We start from the raw sequence: 18,971 nt of genomic DNA on the forward strand, positions 1-18,971 counted from the left end.
CGTTCACGACAGTGGTATGCAGCTGCGCGGATGTGTCAGCGGTAATGGAGGGTTGCCCGAAGGCTGTGATAATTGCCGAGTCGTCGTAAATGGCATGTATGTATGTATGTATGTATGTATGTATGTATGTATGTATGTATGTATGTATGTATGTATGTATGTATGTATGTATGTATGTATGTATGTATGTATGTATGTATGTATGTATGTATGTATGTATGTATGTATGTATGTATGTATGTATGTATGTATGTATGTATGTATGTATGTATGTATGTATGTATGTATGTATGTATGTATGTATGTATGTATGTATGTATGTATGCATGTATGTATGTGTGTATGTGTGTATGTATGTATGCATGTATGTATGTATATGTGTGTGTGTGTGTGTGTGTGTGTGTGTGCATGTTTAAAAGGTTGTGTTCTGGAGCTACGTGCCAAGACAACGACCTGATTATGTGAAACGCCGTAGTGGCGGGGCTCCTGATTAATTTTGTCCACTTGGGGTTCTTTAACATGCATCCAATGAACGGTACAAGGGTGCTTTTGCATTTCACCCCTATTGAAGTGCGGCCGCCATGGCCGGGATTCGATCACGCGACCTCGTGCTTTGCAGCGCAACGCCAATGCCACTAAGTACCACGGCGGGTCCACCGCCACTTCCACAATGTTACTTTTGAACGCTTAGCGTACATATCTTTAATGCTACATCTCTAGCATCTCGCACTTCGCATTGCTCAACGAGGCCTCAGTGGCAGTGATAAACCAGGCGCCACTGTTAATATAGCCACGGGAGCCTGACATCAGCGCACGCGACCGATATGTAGACAGACGCCCCCCTCATAGAGCTTCGGCGAGCGAACGAACGATCCGTACGTGGAGAGACTTCCGTATCTACCCTCAGCCGCACAACAACGTGCAGGGAATCCCTGCGTGCGCGACTATCGCTGCACCAACTGACAGACGCCCTGCGCGGCAGCGGAGAGGCGTTCAAGAGCGCACGTCGGCGCCTTCGAAAAGCACTCGAACGGTTAGCGGGCTTCGGGACTGCACCCGCCTGTCTCATCCGTGGGGCGCAAACGTCGTCATTGGCAGTGCTGGCGGCACGCATCGAGTTCGGGCGGGTGGGTTCATAACAACCGGGTGCTAATCTGTAGAGCACCTCCCCTCGCGGCCCCCTTCTCCCCGATGCGTCGTTGACATCGCCTCAGAACAACAACCGGCTATCGGCGTGAGCGACTGGAGTGGGCCTCCAAATGGATTGCCGGCGGATAATTGTGACTGCGGTGCTGCTGCTAGTCCTTCCGGCTGATATTTCGTCGTTGGAGAAGGATCATGAACTTTTGATACCGGTACGTTTTCTCCATATCCCTGATATTTTTTCTTTGTTTTTGTTTTCTTTTTATTGGTGCTTACCTATAGGTACTGTCACCCGCCAAATTTTACGAAACACGAGATCCAAGAAGAAGCTGAATATTTGCGCAGCCTCACCAATGCGCCCTAGTATTCGCATTTACAGCCTGTACCAGTATATGTCAACAACATTACGACGTCCGGTTTTTCTGACTGCTGTTACAGGCTGCTCGGAAATTGAACGTCTTCCGAGATCCCGTGGTCCGTAAACTTTTGTGGTTGACTGCACCTAATGTGTACGTTCCGGGATAGAAAGGGCATAGCGCTATGAGTACATTACGGTAAAAATTAAACCTTCCTAGAATGCATACGGAAAAGCGTCGACGGGGGCACGCGAGGAAGAACGGGGAGATGCTGGCTAATTGCCGGTTGATTTGTTTGAACGTCCCCATGTGGACCCATAGGCTAGTAGTGAAAGGTGTTCCATCGATTTTGACTGCTTTTGGTTCTATTCAGCGTCACCAGCCATGGGAGATATATTTTGTCACCAGCCATAGCTATATTACTTGGGTTATATTTATGTATCCGGAAATATACACAGGGACGTCATGAATGGTTGGGGTCACTGAGGTGAGCAATCGAACCCCCGACGTCTGCAGTCAACCGCAGAATGCCACATCCACTTCGCCGTAGCTGTTCTTCCGTCCCTGATTTTTTGATGACCTTGATTTTTCAGCGTGTGTCTGCTTGCAGCAATCTGCTAAATGCTATAATTTGACGCCGATATACAGTGTGACCATTAATACGTAAGTGCGAAAGGTAAGGAGGAATCGTTGCTCGGGGTCTATTCCTATGCGGCCTATTCAAATGCATGGAAAACACAGAAATGGTTTTATGAGGCAACCTCATGACTGACTTGAAATAAATTTGTGGCATTTAGGAGGGAAAGTTAAGTTCTGTTGACATTAGAACGCATATTATTTATTTATATGCCGGATGTTATAAAAAAAAAAAACGGCAGAAATTGATGGGATAAAAGAAAGTAGAAGCTCAAACCTTACAAACCCGTAACTCCTCAACAACAAGAGATATCACAGTTCCCTAAAGTGCATCCGTTGGAGCATCTTAGGCCAAAAATTTTCACATATCCATTTATATCTGACACGAATTTGTTACAATGTTTAAAAGGGCTTTGCAATTGTCCAACTCCCATGTTTGTGGTGTATATGTAAGCAAAGTATAATAAATGAAGCTTATCCGCCATAGATCTACTATTAGATGCAGTTTACAAAAATGTGATATCTTCTTTCAAGGTTGAAGTACAGAGCTGTAAAGTTGATAGTTTCGATTTCAAAAGTTTGCATTTTTTAACAATTCTTGTGAAAACAATGCGGCCCTAAATAAAAAAAAATATTTGCAGCACTTGCTAGAATACATCCTTTTCGTTTAAATGCAATAAACCTAATCAAATCTTCTAGCATGCACGCCGAGAAAAACGAGTTCTCAGTTTCTAAGTATTTACATAGGTACCCCCGAGCTAAAGCTTCCTCCTAAGTGATGTCTTGTTCATAAACCTATGATGCGTTATAAATTTCCTCTCCGGTAATGACGAAATCTAAAAACACTGTTGTACACATTCAGGTGCATGTTAAAGAAGCAGACGTGCGAAATTTAATTCGGAGTTCTACACTTCAGCGTGCCTCCAAATCAGATAGCGGGTTTCGCACGTAAAGCCGGCGAATTCATGTTTTATTTTATTTTTCGTCACAGCAGACTGCAAAGGGCAGAGAAAAAATACGAGATGGTCAGATATTTAAAACCTTATGTATGGCTGCCGACACCTGCTGCGTTATGGCGCGCAACTTATCAAATTCATTTCACACAAAAAGTTGAACTCGAGAGCCCATACGCGCTCTTTTTCGCTGTTTCCTATTTCCTCCTGAAATCGAAAAAAATGTTTAGCGACCAGCAATGCTGAGGCGGCGCGGGTGAGATTAACCCACTTATTCACGAAGTTATTATGGAGGGAAGAATGTGATGGTGACCTAGTTCGTAAACTGCGATAATATATGCCGCATATTTGGGAATGTAGCCGAGAAAATAAAAAACGCCACTAAGCCAGTCATTTCATTTCCTTCACCTACATTGTAAAGGGGGCGACTATAGAAATGATAAGTTCCAGATAAGCGAGTCACTGAACTGCGAGGCAGTACGCGAGACCAAAGTGAACACGATTTGTTAGGGCTTTCATGATAAGTAATGGAGCACACATGAAAGCCAAAATGAGCTCGGCCCATGAATAAAGGCAAATGTCGCCTTGCAAGCGCCCAAATGCGCATATTCGCGTGTATACACATAGCCAATGCTTGTTGCCCACAAAATAAGATAAAAACAACTTACCGAAGGGAGACCACTCTTTAGGAAGCCTTTTTCACTCACTTCTGGGATGCTGCGAGTTAATTATCTGAATGTAGACGTGTCATGCTACAGGCTGCGCTAAGAGTGAACTCAGACTTTGGCATGTGATACGATAGCAAGAATCGTTAAGCTTTAGTTTCTTCCAGCATAGCACGTGCTATTTTATATCATATAGGCACTTTTGAATGTTCTGGTGCCAATGAGGTTAAGCTATGAGTGTGTATTGAGGGTTTCAGTCTATCATTTAAGAGCACACCTAAATTCGAACATGCTAAGTTCGACCACGGGCGACTTGAATGAAGGTAAATTTGTCCAATGGCAATTTAGTACACTTTTCTCGAGGACATATGGGGCTAGTGAAAATGGTTTTACTGAGTCAAACAGTGAGCAACATGACGGCTGTCTGTTTTTATCACCATGTTCGACACAGAGCAGATTGCGATACATCACATCAGCTAGCCCAAGCATTTGCTTCGTTAACTGCCAACTGAACTACTGCAAGCGAACTGATAGATTCAGGAGGTGTAATAAAAACGTAATAAAAAAACTGCCAGGCAATGAAGCTCTAAATTTTTTCCCCGTGTTTATTGCGACTAGAATTGTTATTTTCGAAGCTTTGGTATTGCTACAGTGAATACCCCGGCGTATCTTTAATTTCGATGTTATTGACGCAACCGCAAATATTTCCGTACAACACTTTTTAGTAACTATGCATATAATATCTACGCAGTACTCCCCCTAGCGAGTTGTGAAAACAATGTGTAGTTTTCAGATATCATCAACGTAACTGACAACGTTATTGCAAATCGTAATAGATAAGATTAAAAAAATAAATGTTAGTGAAGAACATCGGAGGGAGAAACAAGCGTTAACAAGTCTAATTTGGCTTCAAATGAGCACAATATACTGCTGAGAACGTAGATCACACAAATCATACTGGGCAACAAAGTCAGTTCACATAAACCAGCGAAACACAACTCACAACAGACTGCGGTATAGAAATTACATAAACAGACATAAAGTTCCTCAGAAAGGCATAAAGAACAGGCATAAAGTGCCTTCCTGAGACACTTTATGCCTGTTTATGTAACTCCACCTGTCGGCTCCGTTCTTGATTTTGGAGCTCGCAACAAAGGTCCCACCAAAAAACATCATAATGTAAAAACACCTTACATGTATACATTTTGACACTGTGACCTTCTACTGGATTTACAAAAAATGCGCTGCTTTTTTCTGTGTGGACAGAAAATCAACTGAAATTGATACCATGTTCACTTTTGTAGAGATAGGCATTTCCTTGATATGCCTAATCATCAAGAGAAACTTACAACAGCTGGGGGCTTTATTTTCGATTCTCTGCAAACGTTTGCTCGATAGACGTAGGCTGGTCGTACAGAAAAGCGTGGGGCCTGAACGAAGAACAATAGGGCAAGCTTCCCTACTCTCGCACACGTATGACAAACGGTACTTAAAGCACAGTTGTCTCATTGTTTTTGAGATTTGGCCACAGATCTCTGTAGCTTTAGTCACTGCCTGTTGCAAAGTGAGTGTTTATCTGTTGGCGCCAGTAGGAGCCATTTAGAGAAAACAGTGCGTTGAAAGTGGAAATCACTTGCATCCCATTGAAACCTCGTCGATTCCATTGCCTGTTGCCATCGGTTCCTGTAACACGTTGGCAACTGATGAGTTTTTCGGTCCGTAGCTCAACGAAGTTATTAGAAGCCATAGTCGAGCGCCCTGGTCGAATAATTTTTTCCTTACAAGCTGATACAATTTTGACGTGCACCATTTCGTCATCAGTATCGAGTGTTGGCTTTATGGTTCAGTGACTGGCTGATCGATTTAGTTATTGAGCGAGTAATTCATTGATTGATTGACTTTTACGTTCAAAAGAAAGTGCTTGTCTATCTCTTTTAGTGATGGTTTACACATCTGTGTACGCGACTTGTTTTCTTATAGTTCGGTACAACTGTGGTGAAGGCAGAAACAGCACGTTGCCGAAATCTCTAGTTTATGGCAGTGAATGAAGAAGGACGCATTTTTGGCTGCCAGTAAATTAAACACGTCGCTTGCCAAAGGGTTGACTTTTCAAGTTTACTACTCTCAGTAGCGTTGGACACAAACTACTGAAGGTGCTGGAGTGTTTTATTAGAGGTTTTACCTCGTGTGATGGTCTTACTTGTCTCCGTCAGCTTTTGATAATGAATAGCTTTTCTTTTTGAATATAACTACTGCAGCCAATAACGATAGTCCATCGTGTGCTCTGAGCTATTCACTGAGCCATTTTCACAAATCAATCATGAAAATACAGACTTCTCCTTAATACTAGCCAATTTTTTCTTAAAAATTGCTAAAGGATTATCTCACTGCTATAAGTAGTTCTTTCAGTCGACTTTGGACCGCTCTAGCACAAAGTTATACAGGGAATGTTGAACTATAAAGAATTATGAAACATTGCCTGTGGTAGATAGTAGAATTCTAATCCTTTAACTAGATTACTAAAAGACGTGGAAATGACTGCTACGTGAAACTGAAATTTGCTAAAATTTGCGCTACTTAACTTTTATTACTAATTACTTTGCGGTACATATTCTAGTTTGCGAATTGAAACCGGTGAGTTCGTAAGGCATACTAACTTGTAAAGAACTGTCAGGATGGCACCGGTTTCGAAGTATGCGCCGTGAAAGTTGCGATACAAGTGCACTGTCGTTCCACGTTACTTTTTCTATATTTTTTTGGCAACACACCTTTATATGCATTGAAGCACAAAGGTAAGACCCACCGCCGTGGCTTACCGGCTAGGGCCTTGCGCTGGTAAGCACGAGTTCGCGGGATCAAATCCCGGTCCCGGTGGCCGCATTTATAGGAGGGCGAAATGCAAAAATGCCGTGTCTCGTGCATTGGGGGAACGTTACTCATACCCTGATGGTTAAAATTAATTAGCAGTCTCCCACTACGGCGTGCCTCATAATCAAATGGTGGTTTTGGCACGGTAAACCGTAGAATTTCATAAACAAAAGTAAGTGTATCGCCAATGTATTTCATCGTAGACTTTGAAACGAATATCTCCAAAGTGGTACGCTCTTTACTACTCGTTGCAAGGGAACTACGCCTTGCGAATTCACCGGCTACGATTCATATATTGCTGTATGTACCGTATAGTAACTACGTAAAAACTTAATTAGTGAAATTTAGTTAGTCGATTACACGGTTTGATTTCGCTTAAAGTGATGTCCGCCTCTTCAAGTAATACAGTTCATTGATTAGAATTATGCTATCGGCAACAAGGCATTTGTAATTTTTTTGTATTATAAGTAAAAAAAAAAGAAGAAAAACGCTGACCAGTGGTAATACTCACTTGGTGCCTTTCTTTTTCTCCTCCATTTTAGAGCGCAATAACGGAACAGCCAGCATATGGAATCGCCCAAAGTACTTCAGGTACTTCATTTCACTTTCGCTCGTCGGACACCCTATTGTTTTTCAGCAGTAACCTTTACCGTCACACAACCTACGCGGGGAAAGGAGAGAAAAAAAAGCTTAACACGTACGAACTGTCAGGTTTCAAAGTAGGAAAAGATGAAGATATGAGTACCAGAAGGGCAAAGCATTTCTTTAGAGATCTAGCAAATTTTGACATCGACAAACAGAGCTTCCTGTATAGTCGCGCATTGCCGAAACCAGTAGGTTTTGTAAAAATTACCGCTTCCTGTGGATAACTAATTGCTGAAACCGATAGGAGGTGCGGGGCACATAAACTTTCACTTCAAGTCCTGGATGTAAATTGGACGTCAAGTGAGGCTTCTTTTTTTACTATATAATTTAGCTGAGCGTTTGCTGAAACGATCATTGAAACATAAAAGAACATTAAACATTGTTCTTTTTTTTCGCAGCGCACTCAGTCCCCTTCAGCTCCGAGAAGCTGAACGAATCTTATATCGAGGTGTTTTTGAAGAATGACTCTTCGATTTCAAACTACTTGGAAGTAGTCAACCACGTTCCCAGGAAGCATCCTATTCCCACGAGAAAGAAAGTGGACAGAGACGTGTCCAAGGAAGCAGCTATCGCAATAAATATCACCGGAGTCAGCAACTCATCACAGACGGTGGACGCGAAAGTGGGCTGTAAGTGACTGTTTCATTCCTGCTTTGTGTGTGTTAATAATCGCGGTAGGTAATCCACTCTTCGTCATAGTCCTGCATAGGTATTCTGTGCTGTACGATGGAGAAATATACCCGGTTATCAAAGGAACCAGAGCGACAGAACTCTGACCAGCAACGCCATACATGGCCCTACAGTGCCTAAAAGCTTTGGTCTGGCCTAATGGGCGATTTTTCAGGTCGGAGATATCGGCACTGGACAGCAAAACCAGATGAAGGTTTTCTGTTTGCGTAAACGGAATGTCTGTAGCTGTCGTTTTTTTTTTTCGAAATCGTCAAATGGCGACGCAATGGCTGCGAGAGAGCCTAAATCTACCCAAGGGCCGTTGACGGCTAACACACACACACACGGAGAGCGAGGGAGAGAAATCACTTTATTGGGTCCAGCGGTTTGGGGCGGTGGACAGAAGCCCTTGGGCCCTGGCGGCGTGTTCAGCCAGCTGGACGGCCCAGAGTAGTTCGCCCGGGTCAGAAGTAAGTAGTATGGCCGCCCACTGCTCCTCATTAACTATTTTGCGGCCCTGTCGGGTCACCTGAGGGCAAGCCCACAGGTTGTGTCTCAAATCCGCACGTCCTTCACATAACCGACATTTGCCCTCATACTTATCTGGATAATACCGGCTGTAGCCCACCGGACAGAAATATCGCATTCCTGCATCGAAGACACGGTGGCAAGCCTGATACCGGCAGGTAGCACATGTCTATATAGTTTAAAGTTCAAAAGAGGGAGACAGGCTTTGTTTTCGCGTATGGTAATCACAGTGTGTGGGAGGATGAAAGAGCCTACGTCGAGAACAGGGGAAACAACATATTCACCATCACACACACGAGGAGGGGGACCTAACGGGACGTACGTTGCCGCCTGCGGTGGCAGATGGAGGAACTCTAGAGAAGATAACCGGCTGGGAATGTGGGATATTAAATGGGCGTCAAAAGGGACTTCCAGTTGAAGAACACCTGTCGAACCGCCGATAAGGGCTGAGTGCATCGAGGAAGTCTAGGCCGAGAATCCCGTCATGAGGGCACTGCGCAAGCACGGCAAGAAAAAAAAAGTGGTCTGATGGCCAGCAATGCATACTTGGGCAATGCACCTTTTAAGAACGGTAGGCGTGCTGCCATCGGCGACCCGTACAGTGCGCCGACTAGCAGGCGTTATAACTTTGCGGAGCTGAGTACGGAGAGCCGCGCTCATTTCTGAAATCTGCGCTCCGGGGTCTATAAGGACCGTAACAGTAACTTCGTCCACTTGAATGTCCAGAAGGTTTCGGCGCCTAGGTACAGTCAAGAGAGGATTTTTATATGGGGTCATTGATGCAGCGTCACCTACAGGAGCTGCACAGCTTAGTTTCCCGGAGCATAGGTTCCAGACGGCGCAGGGTACGAGGACCGCTGTGGTTGCGGCGGTTGAGGTCGACGGCCTTGCGGTGACGGTGAACGGCTAAACCTGGAATATGGAACGGCGGCATCGGAAGATTGTGGATCAGAGCGAGGGGGAAAAACCTCAAATGTCGCCTTCAGGGTGAGGCCAAATCCGGTGCTTCAGTTTGACGGCGACGACCAGCCCCTGCGGCAGTGACGGGCAATGTGTCCAACGCGAGAGCAGTTGAAACATATGTGTCAGTCGTCTGCCGTTCTCCAGTCAGCCAGATTTCTGTAGCGTGGAGGGTAGACCTGGTTCTGAGAGGCATTGGCAAGAGTGCGTTGGGGTGCACGGTCAGAGCAGATAGCGGATGATAAACCCAGGTTCGCAAACTCCTGGCGGACGACAGCTTGTATGAGCGCCACGGTAGGCAGGTTGGCTGACGGAATGTCTGGAAGGACAGCCTCAAGAGCCATTGCTTCTAGTACGCAGCGGACAATGCGAGTTACATCTTCCGACGCTGTAGAGTGCGCTGATATTGGTGGGTCCTCGCATGCTGATGTGGAGGCTGTGTTAGGCAGCCTAAACTAAAGAACTGGTGGTTGATGCGGGGGCTCTTGCTTGTTCAAAGCGTTGACATTCTTTTAATATGGCGTCAAGCGTCATACACTACTTGAAGACAAGTAGAAGAAACGCGTCGTTGGCGCCCTTTATAATGTGCGAAATCTTGTCAGATTCGGTCATTTTTGCGTCAGGGTTTTGGCAAAGGCCCAGCACGTCCTGTATGTAATAAATGTGCGATTCGGTGGTCGTCTGGGACGTGGTGTCCGAGCTCCTTTTAGCAACCTGCTGATGACCAAATGGTCTGCCCAACAACTCACGAAGCTTCGCCTTACCAGCGTCCCCATTTTATCTGATCATCTTCGTGCGTCTGGTATCACACGCGTGCCATTCCTTTCAGGTAGCATATCACGTTGGCTAACATCAGCATGGGGTCCCTCCTGTTGTGGTCCCTGACTCGCTTGTATATGTCGGTTCAGTCTTCGACATCCAAAGAATCCGTGCCACAAAAGGTTCCCGCGTCTCATGAGTGCAATTGACCGTGGTGCAAAAGAATCACAGGAGGCTGTCGCTGCTGTGCCGTCACCGCTTCGTTGGTCATCGCGGAGCAACCAAGACGGTTCACTTCGTGGAGCAACCAAGATGGACCAATTCACAAATTATTACTACATACAAGATTATAACAGCCACAAGCAGTGGCGACAGGATGCAATTCTCTCGTCTGATGATGATGATGATGATGTCCTCAGCACATGGCTCGTATCCACTCTCGTGTGCCCCTGGCCACTTCTTCGCTCTCGTCGTCGTCCGACCGACAGTAGCAGCCCCTTCACGGCCTCGCGGCAGTATACATGCAAATTCTGACCGGATACACTAATGAACAATGGTAAAGTAAATAGCTCCCTTAACATCGAAGTGCGAAAAGCTTGGACTGCTACTGGTAAACAAAGTAAGCCTGTTTTTTTTTTACTGTCCTGAATGTATTCATAAATAATAGTACCACAAAAGTGTTCAAAACATTCGCATCACTTCTGACATGGCTTGTTCAACACCTGCATTTTTTTACAGCACCCTCGGCCGTAAGAAACCTTTCTGTGAATCAAACTGTGCCAGGGGAAGTCGTGTACAGCTGGCAACGACCGGATATTCCAAATGGCCCACTTGATGGATACATTGTTGCCACCGGTAACCTCGAGACAAAAAAAGTGCTCATCACTGAAGTACCAGGGAATGCAACTCAGCTTGTTCAAAAGACCATCGAGCAGTACACGGAATACAAAGTTGATGTCCAGGCTTACAACATCATGAACCCTTACGGATTGAAACAGGCTGGTCCCGCAGCAAGTGTGAAGTTCAAGAGCCTTGGAAAAGGTGAGCCGTACAATGTAAGCCATCAAATAGTGCTGTGTGCTTTTCATGGAACGTGCTTAAACTTCTCTGCAAGCATTCTTCAGTAACCATGATTTGTCAGGCGTAAGCGCCAGCACCGTTGAAATCATAATCAGTATACATTCATTTCACCTGCAAATTGTGTCACGACATGCTAACTTCTGATGCATTTCTCTGGATGTCCGTTGGCAGCGCTACCATTAACGTATAATGCTTACATCTATGCTGTTAAAATAACGTGTTGATAATATTAAAGAGTGTAAGAAGTGACGTATCTCTACTAGCCTTGTGCCAGCGTATGCTTTTTAAGATGGAGCTGTTGCTTGTACAGAGCATTGTAGTCGACATTTGTGCTGTGCAAATTCAGGCAGAGGGAGAAAAAAGTGAAACGAGAAATGTCAAATGTTGATGACAGTAACAGTCCTAAACATGCTAGCTCACATGTCTATTTTTGAGAAGCAGCGAAAGTAGTCACAGTATAAGGGCAGCACAGGTCAACCAAATGAAACGAAGCGAATCTAAGTGATGCATGCAAGTGGTACACACGAAGGCTTTCACCAATGAAGAGTTGAGACGCAGAGATTTATCACGATCGGGTCACTCATGCAAAAATTTTTTTCCTTCGGCAGGGCCAATACCTCCGATACCAGAGGTTGGGGACACTTTCGAACACGAGGTGTTAGTAAACTGGACGAAGCCCATCGATCTCGGATACGATGTGACGCACTACATTCTTCGGCTCACCAAAACCGCCAAGGACATTAAAGTCAATGACACAAGCGTCTGGCTGGAATGCCTCGAGACATGGCATCCGTATACGGCATCGGTTTCATCATGTACAGCAAGTGATACATGTGGACCATCAAAAAAGGTCTTCTTCGAAACGGACGTGGGAAGTAAGACAAGTCATTTTCTATACGTATGTTTATTGCACACGACTGCACAATTTTATGCAGATTTTGCATCTGCATCTACTTCCAGTGATTACTGACAAAATAGGGTGATTCGAGACAAAATGATGATTATTGCTGACCATATTTCATAAATGAGAAAGTCATTGAAAGAAACGCCGATACAGTCAATAATCAGCCCAATTTCGCTTAAGTCAAGAACATTTCATTTAATGTTCTTGTTATGAGACTGCGAATTGAAGCCATCCAACACTCATGGCATATTCTTTTGCAAGAAACCTTGTGCCTAGAACTAGTTTATTTATTTATCACAGTACCCACAACGCTGTTTCTAATATTATAGGTACTCAGAATCTTCACCGAAGTGCATTGCTGTTCCAGTTATTCTGTTACTGCACTGAGCAATTGCAGAATTGAACTTCCCCGACTGCAGAGTTTAAGCCGGTGTATAATAATTTATGGGCACATACACAGTAATGCTGCGGTCTTCTAAATACACGTGCGAGACACGCATAGCCTTAGACATACCCTCACATAATACGTCGAAGAGAAAGGAAGTATGTAGAGTGTACCATTGTTAAAAGCGATCCGCGCAGTCCGTTTCTAAAACGCGGTACTCTCTACGTGCGTGCGGTAACAACCATCCGGCGATTTCTAAAATAAGCTGCAGAATAACCAGTATCTCACCTGGTACAGCGTTATTTTCATAACTCGCAAATCTGAAAGGAAAGACTTAGTTGAACGGAAACTCACGCGAACTGTCGGCATATCTCTGCGAAAAAAACCACGGACTTTATCCTTTCTCGAGCATTCAGCTGTCACGTTTCCTGAAAGCAAAATATATATATATATATATATATATATATATATATATATATATATACCTGTGGTCACTTTACCTCCGGTAAGACTACCCGTGTTAATAATAATAACGGGGAAAATATAGTGATTTTCCTTATGTAAAGTTCTATATATTAGCTATGGCAAATATACCTCAGATTACCTATTACTCTGCATAAATGACACTTAACCGTGTATTCAGAAGTGCGCGTTAACTTGAAGCGCGTGTTTGACTTGATATACATGACGCCTGACACGAGCCTGCCGAAGGAAACTCAATGAACATCTAAGGCACGTTCACGTCAGGCGTCTTCTAGGCCAAGTCAAGCATGCGCTTCAAGTTTAGGCGCCTTTATGAACGCGGCAGTTAGATATTTATCAATGCTACGATTTAGGCTATTCATAGTTCTAAATTATTGTAACATATATTTGCAAGAAATTTCGCATAGTCGACTTTAGAGAAGTCAGCACCACCCGGGGCGCCAAGAGTTTTAATGGAACTTTGAGGGTCAGTTTCGGTTTTGGACGCCATGTGCTTCGTACCTAGTTTCCGCGGCTGCCGCGGGGTGCCGCAGCGAGCCATCTTGCTGTAAACACGCTCGAACAAACCGCGTGCTCTGATTGGTATGTGCGGATGACGTAGCTCCAGGCGCGTTGACGTCGCGACCAGAGCCAGCCCGAACCACCCGAGCTCGCGCCGCGCTTGGACGCGCACGATGCGTTCGCGCCTTCCGCGCACTCTGTCCTTAAGCACGGATATGTGTAGGGTCAGCAGCTGGTGTGTTTTTGTAACAGCGAAGCTGTTTAAGCGAGCCGTAATTTGTGGTTTGTATCAAGAAACTATGAAGAAAGAGAATAAACTTTCTTGCCGAGGCGGGATTCAAACCCGCGTACCCTACGGTCCCAAGGCGAGCGTCGTAACCACTAGGCTATACAGCCACGCTTGCAGAACATGCATTAATGCGAACCATATGATTGCGTTCGAGCGTCGTCCTCTTCGTCCACAGTTGGCGCTCTCGCACGCTCGTGCTCTGCGAGGTGAAGAGGTTTTGCGCGCTGTGTGTGTGAGAGAGAGACGCATTCATGAAGCGGGTCTGCTGGAACGCGGTGTCGGCATTGTAGCGCGGTGTCGGTGTTGCAAGCTGCGCTATGCAACGCGCAGTGACGGCCGTACGTCCGAGACGCGCGAAAAGAAATTATCGTCATCATGAGTAATAAGATGAAAAGTTTGTTCGCACTTCCGGAAAATGCTGGGCCACGATCGCCCAGCTTCACTGTTTCAAGCGTTGTGTGGCCGAGTGCAAGGTTAAGCGTTTTTTTTGCCTGTATTTTTATTGCGATAGCAATTATACAGCCACTCCAGGCGCATTTCTGCCGTCGCCGTCGTCGGCGCCGTCAGGTTCCGTATAAAGTCGGAGGGCGATAACACCGTCGCCGTGCGCCCTACACTGTATGTGCGAGTGAAAGCGTGCGCGCGGAGCCGACGATCGTGGCTTAATCTCGCCAGCGCGAAATAGAGGAAAGCAGGTAGGAAACGCGCCGTCTTCCGTTGCGCGCTAGGCACCGAACGTTGTGAGGAATCGCGAGGAGGGGAGGGAGGGGGGCGGCATTCTACTTCGGGTGCAACTGCGTATGTGCTGGCTGCGCGCGGTCGCGGGTCCATATCTTGAGCGCGATCTGCGTCGGGGGTAGAGTCTATAGGTGCGTCGGCGGCACGTAGCTTTGTGCGTGCTGTGTGTTATCGGCGCTCAGTTTGGCTTGAAGCGATAGACAACAGCACGGAGGTCACCTCGCTCGCTGCTGCAGCCGCGTTTCCTCACGCCAGCGTTTTGATAGCGAGTGTCCGCGTTCATCGAGTGTGATGCGTTCATGTTTGCTGTGCGCGCTGATACCATGCTTGTTAATTTAGTTAGCAAGCGAATGTTTACAAATTGATACGTCCGATAAAAGTACTATCCTTACTTTATATGGCTCTCTGCTAATTTGCTATCGTAGTCGATGCTTCGCCTTTCGGGCAAAATTGCGACTTTTGGTTGCTACGGGCTCTTTGGATGCACTTGCCGACACGTAGCCACCATTTTGGGAGGAACGTCTGAGAAGCTCTGTACCCAGTGAAACGCAGGAAAGGCTTGTAAACATTATCCATTGCCTGTTGCAATTAATCGGGTGTTCGTGAAACAGTGTGCTCTCGCGTACTCATCAGTATGAAAACACGCACCCGCAGAGTCCTCATAGTTCTTATATTTGTACACCAAGGTATATTTTTCAGCAAACGCTTGGAAGAAAGTGTACGTGACAGGCAATATATTTAAATGCAACTGGTTCGTCTTCGCCGGCAAGTTGTCAAAACGTATTGAAAGACACATTCTCAGATACACGTTCAAAATATCATTTTCAGTATTCTAAGCGGCACGAGATATTCCCGTACACAACACACAAGTGTAATTGCCGCACGAGGAACCATTCACGCGCTGACATCGTGATGACTATTGGAGCGTCTCCGCGCAAACAGCTGAAATATGCAACAAAGTTAAGTGTAAAACCTACCCCGTCTTCAGACTGCGTGCCACTGTCTTCTCGGTTGTGTGTTGTAACTTTGCGTTTCATGCGTTTACCAGCAGCAGGTCATGAACTTCGCTGCATATACCCGGCAGGCAAAAAGCGGGTGCCACCAGACGGATGCACTCAGGCGCACAGGCTTCACGGAAGCGTGATGACATTTTGTGGCCATTGGAGTCGCGTTTGCCTTTCTAACCTGTTTCCCTATGGTTAGCTACGACGGTAGAAGAAATGCTTGACTACTTAGACGAGGCACATCTAGCGCAGGTGAAGCCTTCTCTCAAGATTCCAATACTTCTGTACTGGTGGCCACTTGAGCGCGCGGCCCCACGTACTAAAGTCGTCTATTCATTTCTTTATTTTTTGATTGAAATGAAATGGGCTTCTTCAATTATACATGTAAACGTGAACACGTTTTGCACTGGCAGTTGTCCCTTCGAATAACTTGTACATTCATTTCAGCACAGAGCGTTTGCATACTTTTGTTTTAGTGTCGTGCGTACACTGTATATTAGTACTTCATTTTTAAGACATATCCCACCCATTTTGAAGCGAAGCTTGTATTGCCTCACAAGTGTCGGCGGTGGGGGAAGTGATGTGCCCGCTAAAAAATGGGCCGATCTCAGTAATAATGCCGAAAGGGTCCAAGCTCAATGGCACATACACCTGTGAGCTGGGGGACCTGTAACACGCCCTTGAACTACCCTTGTAACACGTGGGACCCAAAGACGAAATCACCAGCCCTTCCCCTGTCAAGAAAATATGGGGTAAGCGAAGCTGGTCGTCCGATTCTAGCGTGCCGATTCTAGCGCGAGGGCTTCGGAAGCCCAGGCGAAACGTCAGCGAAGAGTCCCGGACCCCGAGTTGCGGGAGCGCGATGTTCAGGCCAAACGTCAGTGAAGAGCCGCCGACCCTGAGTTTAGGGCAAACGAAGCGGAACGCCTGCGACAGCGTCGTCTTGTCACAAGCTTTGCTTACCCCCCTTTTCTCGACAGGGGAAGAGCTGGTGACGTTTTGTAACTTATATTTGCGTTTCTGCAGTGTGCTTATCCGAATGCAGGCTGTTTTTGTTGCAGTTATCTTTTGTGACTGCCTAAGTGGAAGGTAATGCAGTCGTGAGGATAACATGAATATGCTGTTCACTTCTGTCAAACCTAGGGTAGAAGGGAAGCCTCCCCGCCAAGCTACTGTACGTGGGGGATTTTATGAGGCTGCTGCTTTCTTTATTGATCAAGGAAAATAAAGTTGATGACCTGATGTGAGAAAGCTTTATTGTCACCATTTTCAGCCCCCGACACACCTAGGAATTTCAACTACACCAGCGTGACTCGATACAGCATCGGACTGGCTTGGACTCGTCCTGAACAAGTTAGAGGCCCCCTTGATGGCTATAAGGTTACATTCGCCAACAGTTCTATGGGCTTCGATGTGATTACGAAAGCTACAAGACTGGTCGTCGGCAACTTATCTGCAAACTGCATCTACAGGGTATCAGTATCAGCCTTTAACAATGGCGTGCACCAAACCAAGGAAGGACCGGCCACTGTGATAGAAGTAAAGACCATGTATGGACGTGAGTATGACATGACCAAATATACAAGTCCTTCAGTTGCAGATACTTGTTTATTATTTGACGTGTAAATCTATTACGTTTATTTGAAGGATCTCAGGGCGGAAGTGCGATATTTTTTACAAGAATAAAAATATGGAAATCATGACTTCAAGCAGTCTTACATTGCGTGTTTCTGCAACTGTGGGAGATGAGGCTGCGACTTGAAGTGGAGTCTTTTGCAATAAGTGCAGAATGCTATAGCTGCTAAGCCGAGGAGACGAAGTGAGGTTTAAACGATTGAGAGGCTTAGCGTTTGTACGATATTTGTGCCACTGATTGTATTGAATAACATTTGTAATATTGTGAGCCCGTCAGATTTTTTCTTCCTTTCTGTGCCTATTAGAACGTTGTAATAAAAATTAAAGTAACTGATTACATTTGAGTTATTGTTTTTCAGCCAAGCCTGCCCCTCCATGGTTCAGCATCACCACAATAACGTTGATGATCGTCGTCCCAGTGGTGTGTTTTGTTCTTCTGGCAGTTTACGTTGTGTACAAGCAGCTGCTGAAAAGAAGGCAAGTTGCTGTCACAGTTCTGGTTATAGAAATGTATGATTTTAGGCTTGTCATTAAAAAAGAAACTTATTTCACGCATGATTGAAGCAAGCAATAAGTCATGAATGGGTACCTAACAAACATAAGGCGCAGTATTACTGTATGATAACTTTATTGGGTTTCCAAGTAAGATATAAACATCTGTAGGGATGTGATTATATAATATGTTGAATTATGTAGGCCGTGAGCGTATAAACTTGTCATCTTCGCTATAATACGGGAACAAAATGACGGGTTCGTCTTCAATATGTATACGAGTATATCGCAAATCCTTTCTCTTTCGTTTCTGAATATCTTGCTCTCAGCCCAAATAATGTTCGAAGCTAATTATGAGTGATAAAGATGCTTAGTCAGCACGCGCCAATTAGCTCTGATACTTTCAATCATTCACCCATTACATCCGAATTCTGGAAACTGCCCTCAAGTGTGGATGTTTTGGTGTTACAGGAGCGGGTCCCATCGCAGAGAGCGACTGCTTACCCAATCTTATGACATTTACATAGAACTTATGACATTTACATGGAACATAGAAGCATCTCAATCCTTCAAGCTTCTGTTGCGTTCATGGTTTGTTCCCCCGAGTTCACATCTTGATCCCATGTAACTGCTTCGTTTTCAGAGAGGACGAAGAATTGCTGACTTGTTCAGAGCAGTGAACGAGAAAGACCTCCGATAGAGACAAAGACTGACGGACTTGTTTCGTACCCATGGAACGTCATCGTGGGAGCGTGAATATGATGTGCCTGTGTACAAAGAACTTTTGTCAGAGTTGGTTACAGCGAGTGGAAAGACTATGATATCTACTGCCATCCACTTCAAACTTTTCTGGCCTGTATAGTCAAGCATGTACAAGAGACCGAAAACTACAGCCTACACGACGCACAGGTGCTTTCAAAGTAGGGCAAGAATACGTGGAAGTGATGATGTGTGCTGTAGAAAGAAAACGACTTTCAGTGCTGCCAGAGATATTTACTGCAAGAAATAATTTTATAACTTCACTATGTCTACGTGTGTTCTTAGGCGTGGGATCACAGTGCATTTGAAGCAGCAACGCGCGTATGTACAGCTCTGTTACGTCCTATCTCATTCTATATGTGCGTCAGTGAAGAATCCGTAGGATTGTTGTGGATTTCGACAGATTATGCGGTAATGCATCTATTAGACAAGCTTACGAGAGCACAAATTCGCGATTCCTGTATCTACACAAAAGCAATTCTTCTTCTTTAATGAGGCCTAATGTGCGCGTGACTTGTA

The 18,971-nt window shown here is 45.2% G+C and overlaps 2 protein-coding genes across 3 annotated transcripts in view; one reads left to right on the plus strand and one right to left on the minus strand.

Annotated features, from left to right (window-relative positions):
* The first annotated feature begins 882 nt into the window (after positions 1-882).
* LOC119464239 (netrin receptor DCC-like) lies at positions 883-18,715 on the plus strand. Of its 2 annotated transcripts, none has more exons than XM_049655530.1 (8): positions 883-1,355; positions 7,164-7,212; positions 7,665-7,895; positions 10,921-11,223; positions 11,871-12,137; positions 16,840-17,124; positions 17,561-17,682; positions 18,341-18,715. In XM_049655530.1, exons 1-8 carry the CDS (start codon positions 1,260-1,262, stop codon positions 18,371-18,373), a joined length of 1,386 nt encoding a protein of 461 aa, XP_049511487.1. In that variant the 5' UTR covers positions 883-1,259; the 3' UTR covers positions 18,374-18,715. The 2 variants fall into 2 exon arrangements, with proteins under 2 accessions (XP_049511487.1, XP_049511488.1); XM_049655531.1 differs by lacking the exon at positions 883-1,355 and adding an exon at positions 5,329-5,468.
* LOC119464238 (uncharacterized) overlaps positions 5,312-18,971 on the minus strand; it is a 92,459-nt gene continuing 78,799 nt past the window's right edge. The window contains exons 16-17 of the mRNA XM_049655510.1: positions 7,129-7,282; positions 5,312-5,436 (exon numbers count right to left, since the gene is read on the minus strand). Of these exons, the coding sequence (XP_049511467.1) occupies positions 7,274-7,282 (9 nt within the window). The 3' untranslated portion in view covers positions 5,312-5,436; positions 7,129-7,273. The remainder of the gene's footprint in view (positions 5,437-7,128; positions 7,283-18,971) is intronic.

The sequence above is a fragment of the Dermacentor silvarum genome, chromosome 9 (genome assembly GCF_013339745.2).
Source record: "Dermacentor silvarum isolate Dsil-2018 chromosome 9, BIME_Dsil_1.4, whole genome shotgun sequence".
In the NCBI taxonomy this organism is placed as follows: domain Eukaryota; kingdom Metazoa; phylum Arthropoda; class Arachnida; order Ixodida; family Ixodidae; genus Dermacentor; species Dermacentor silvarum.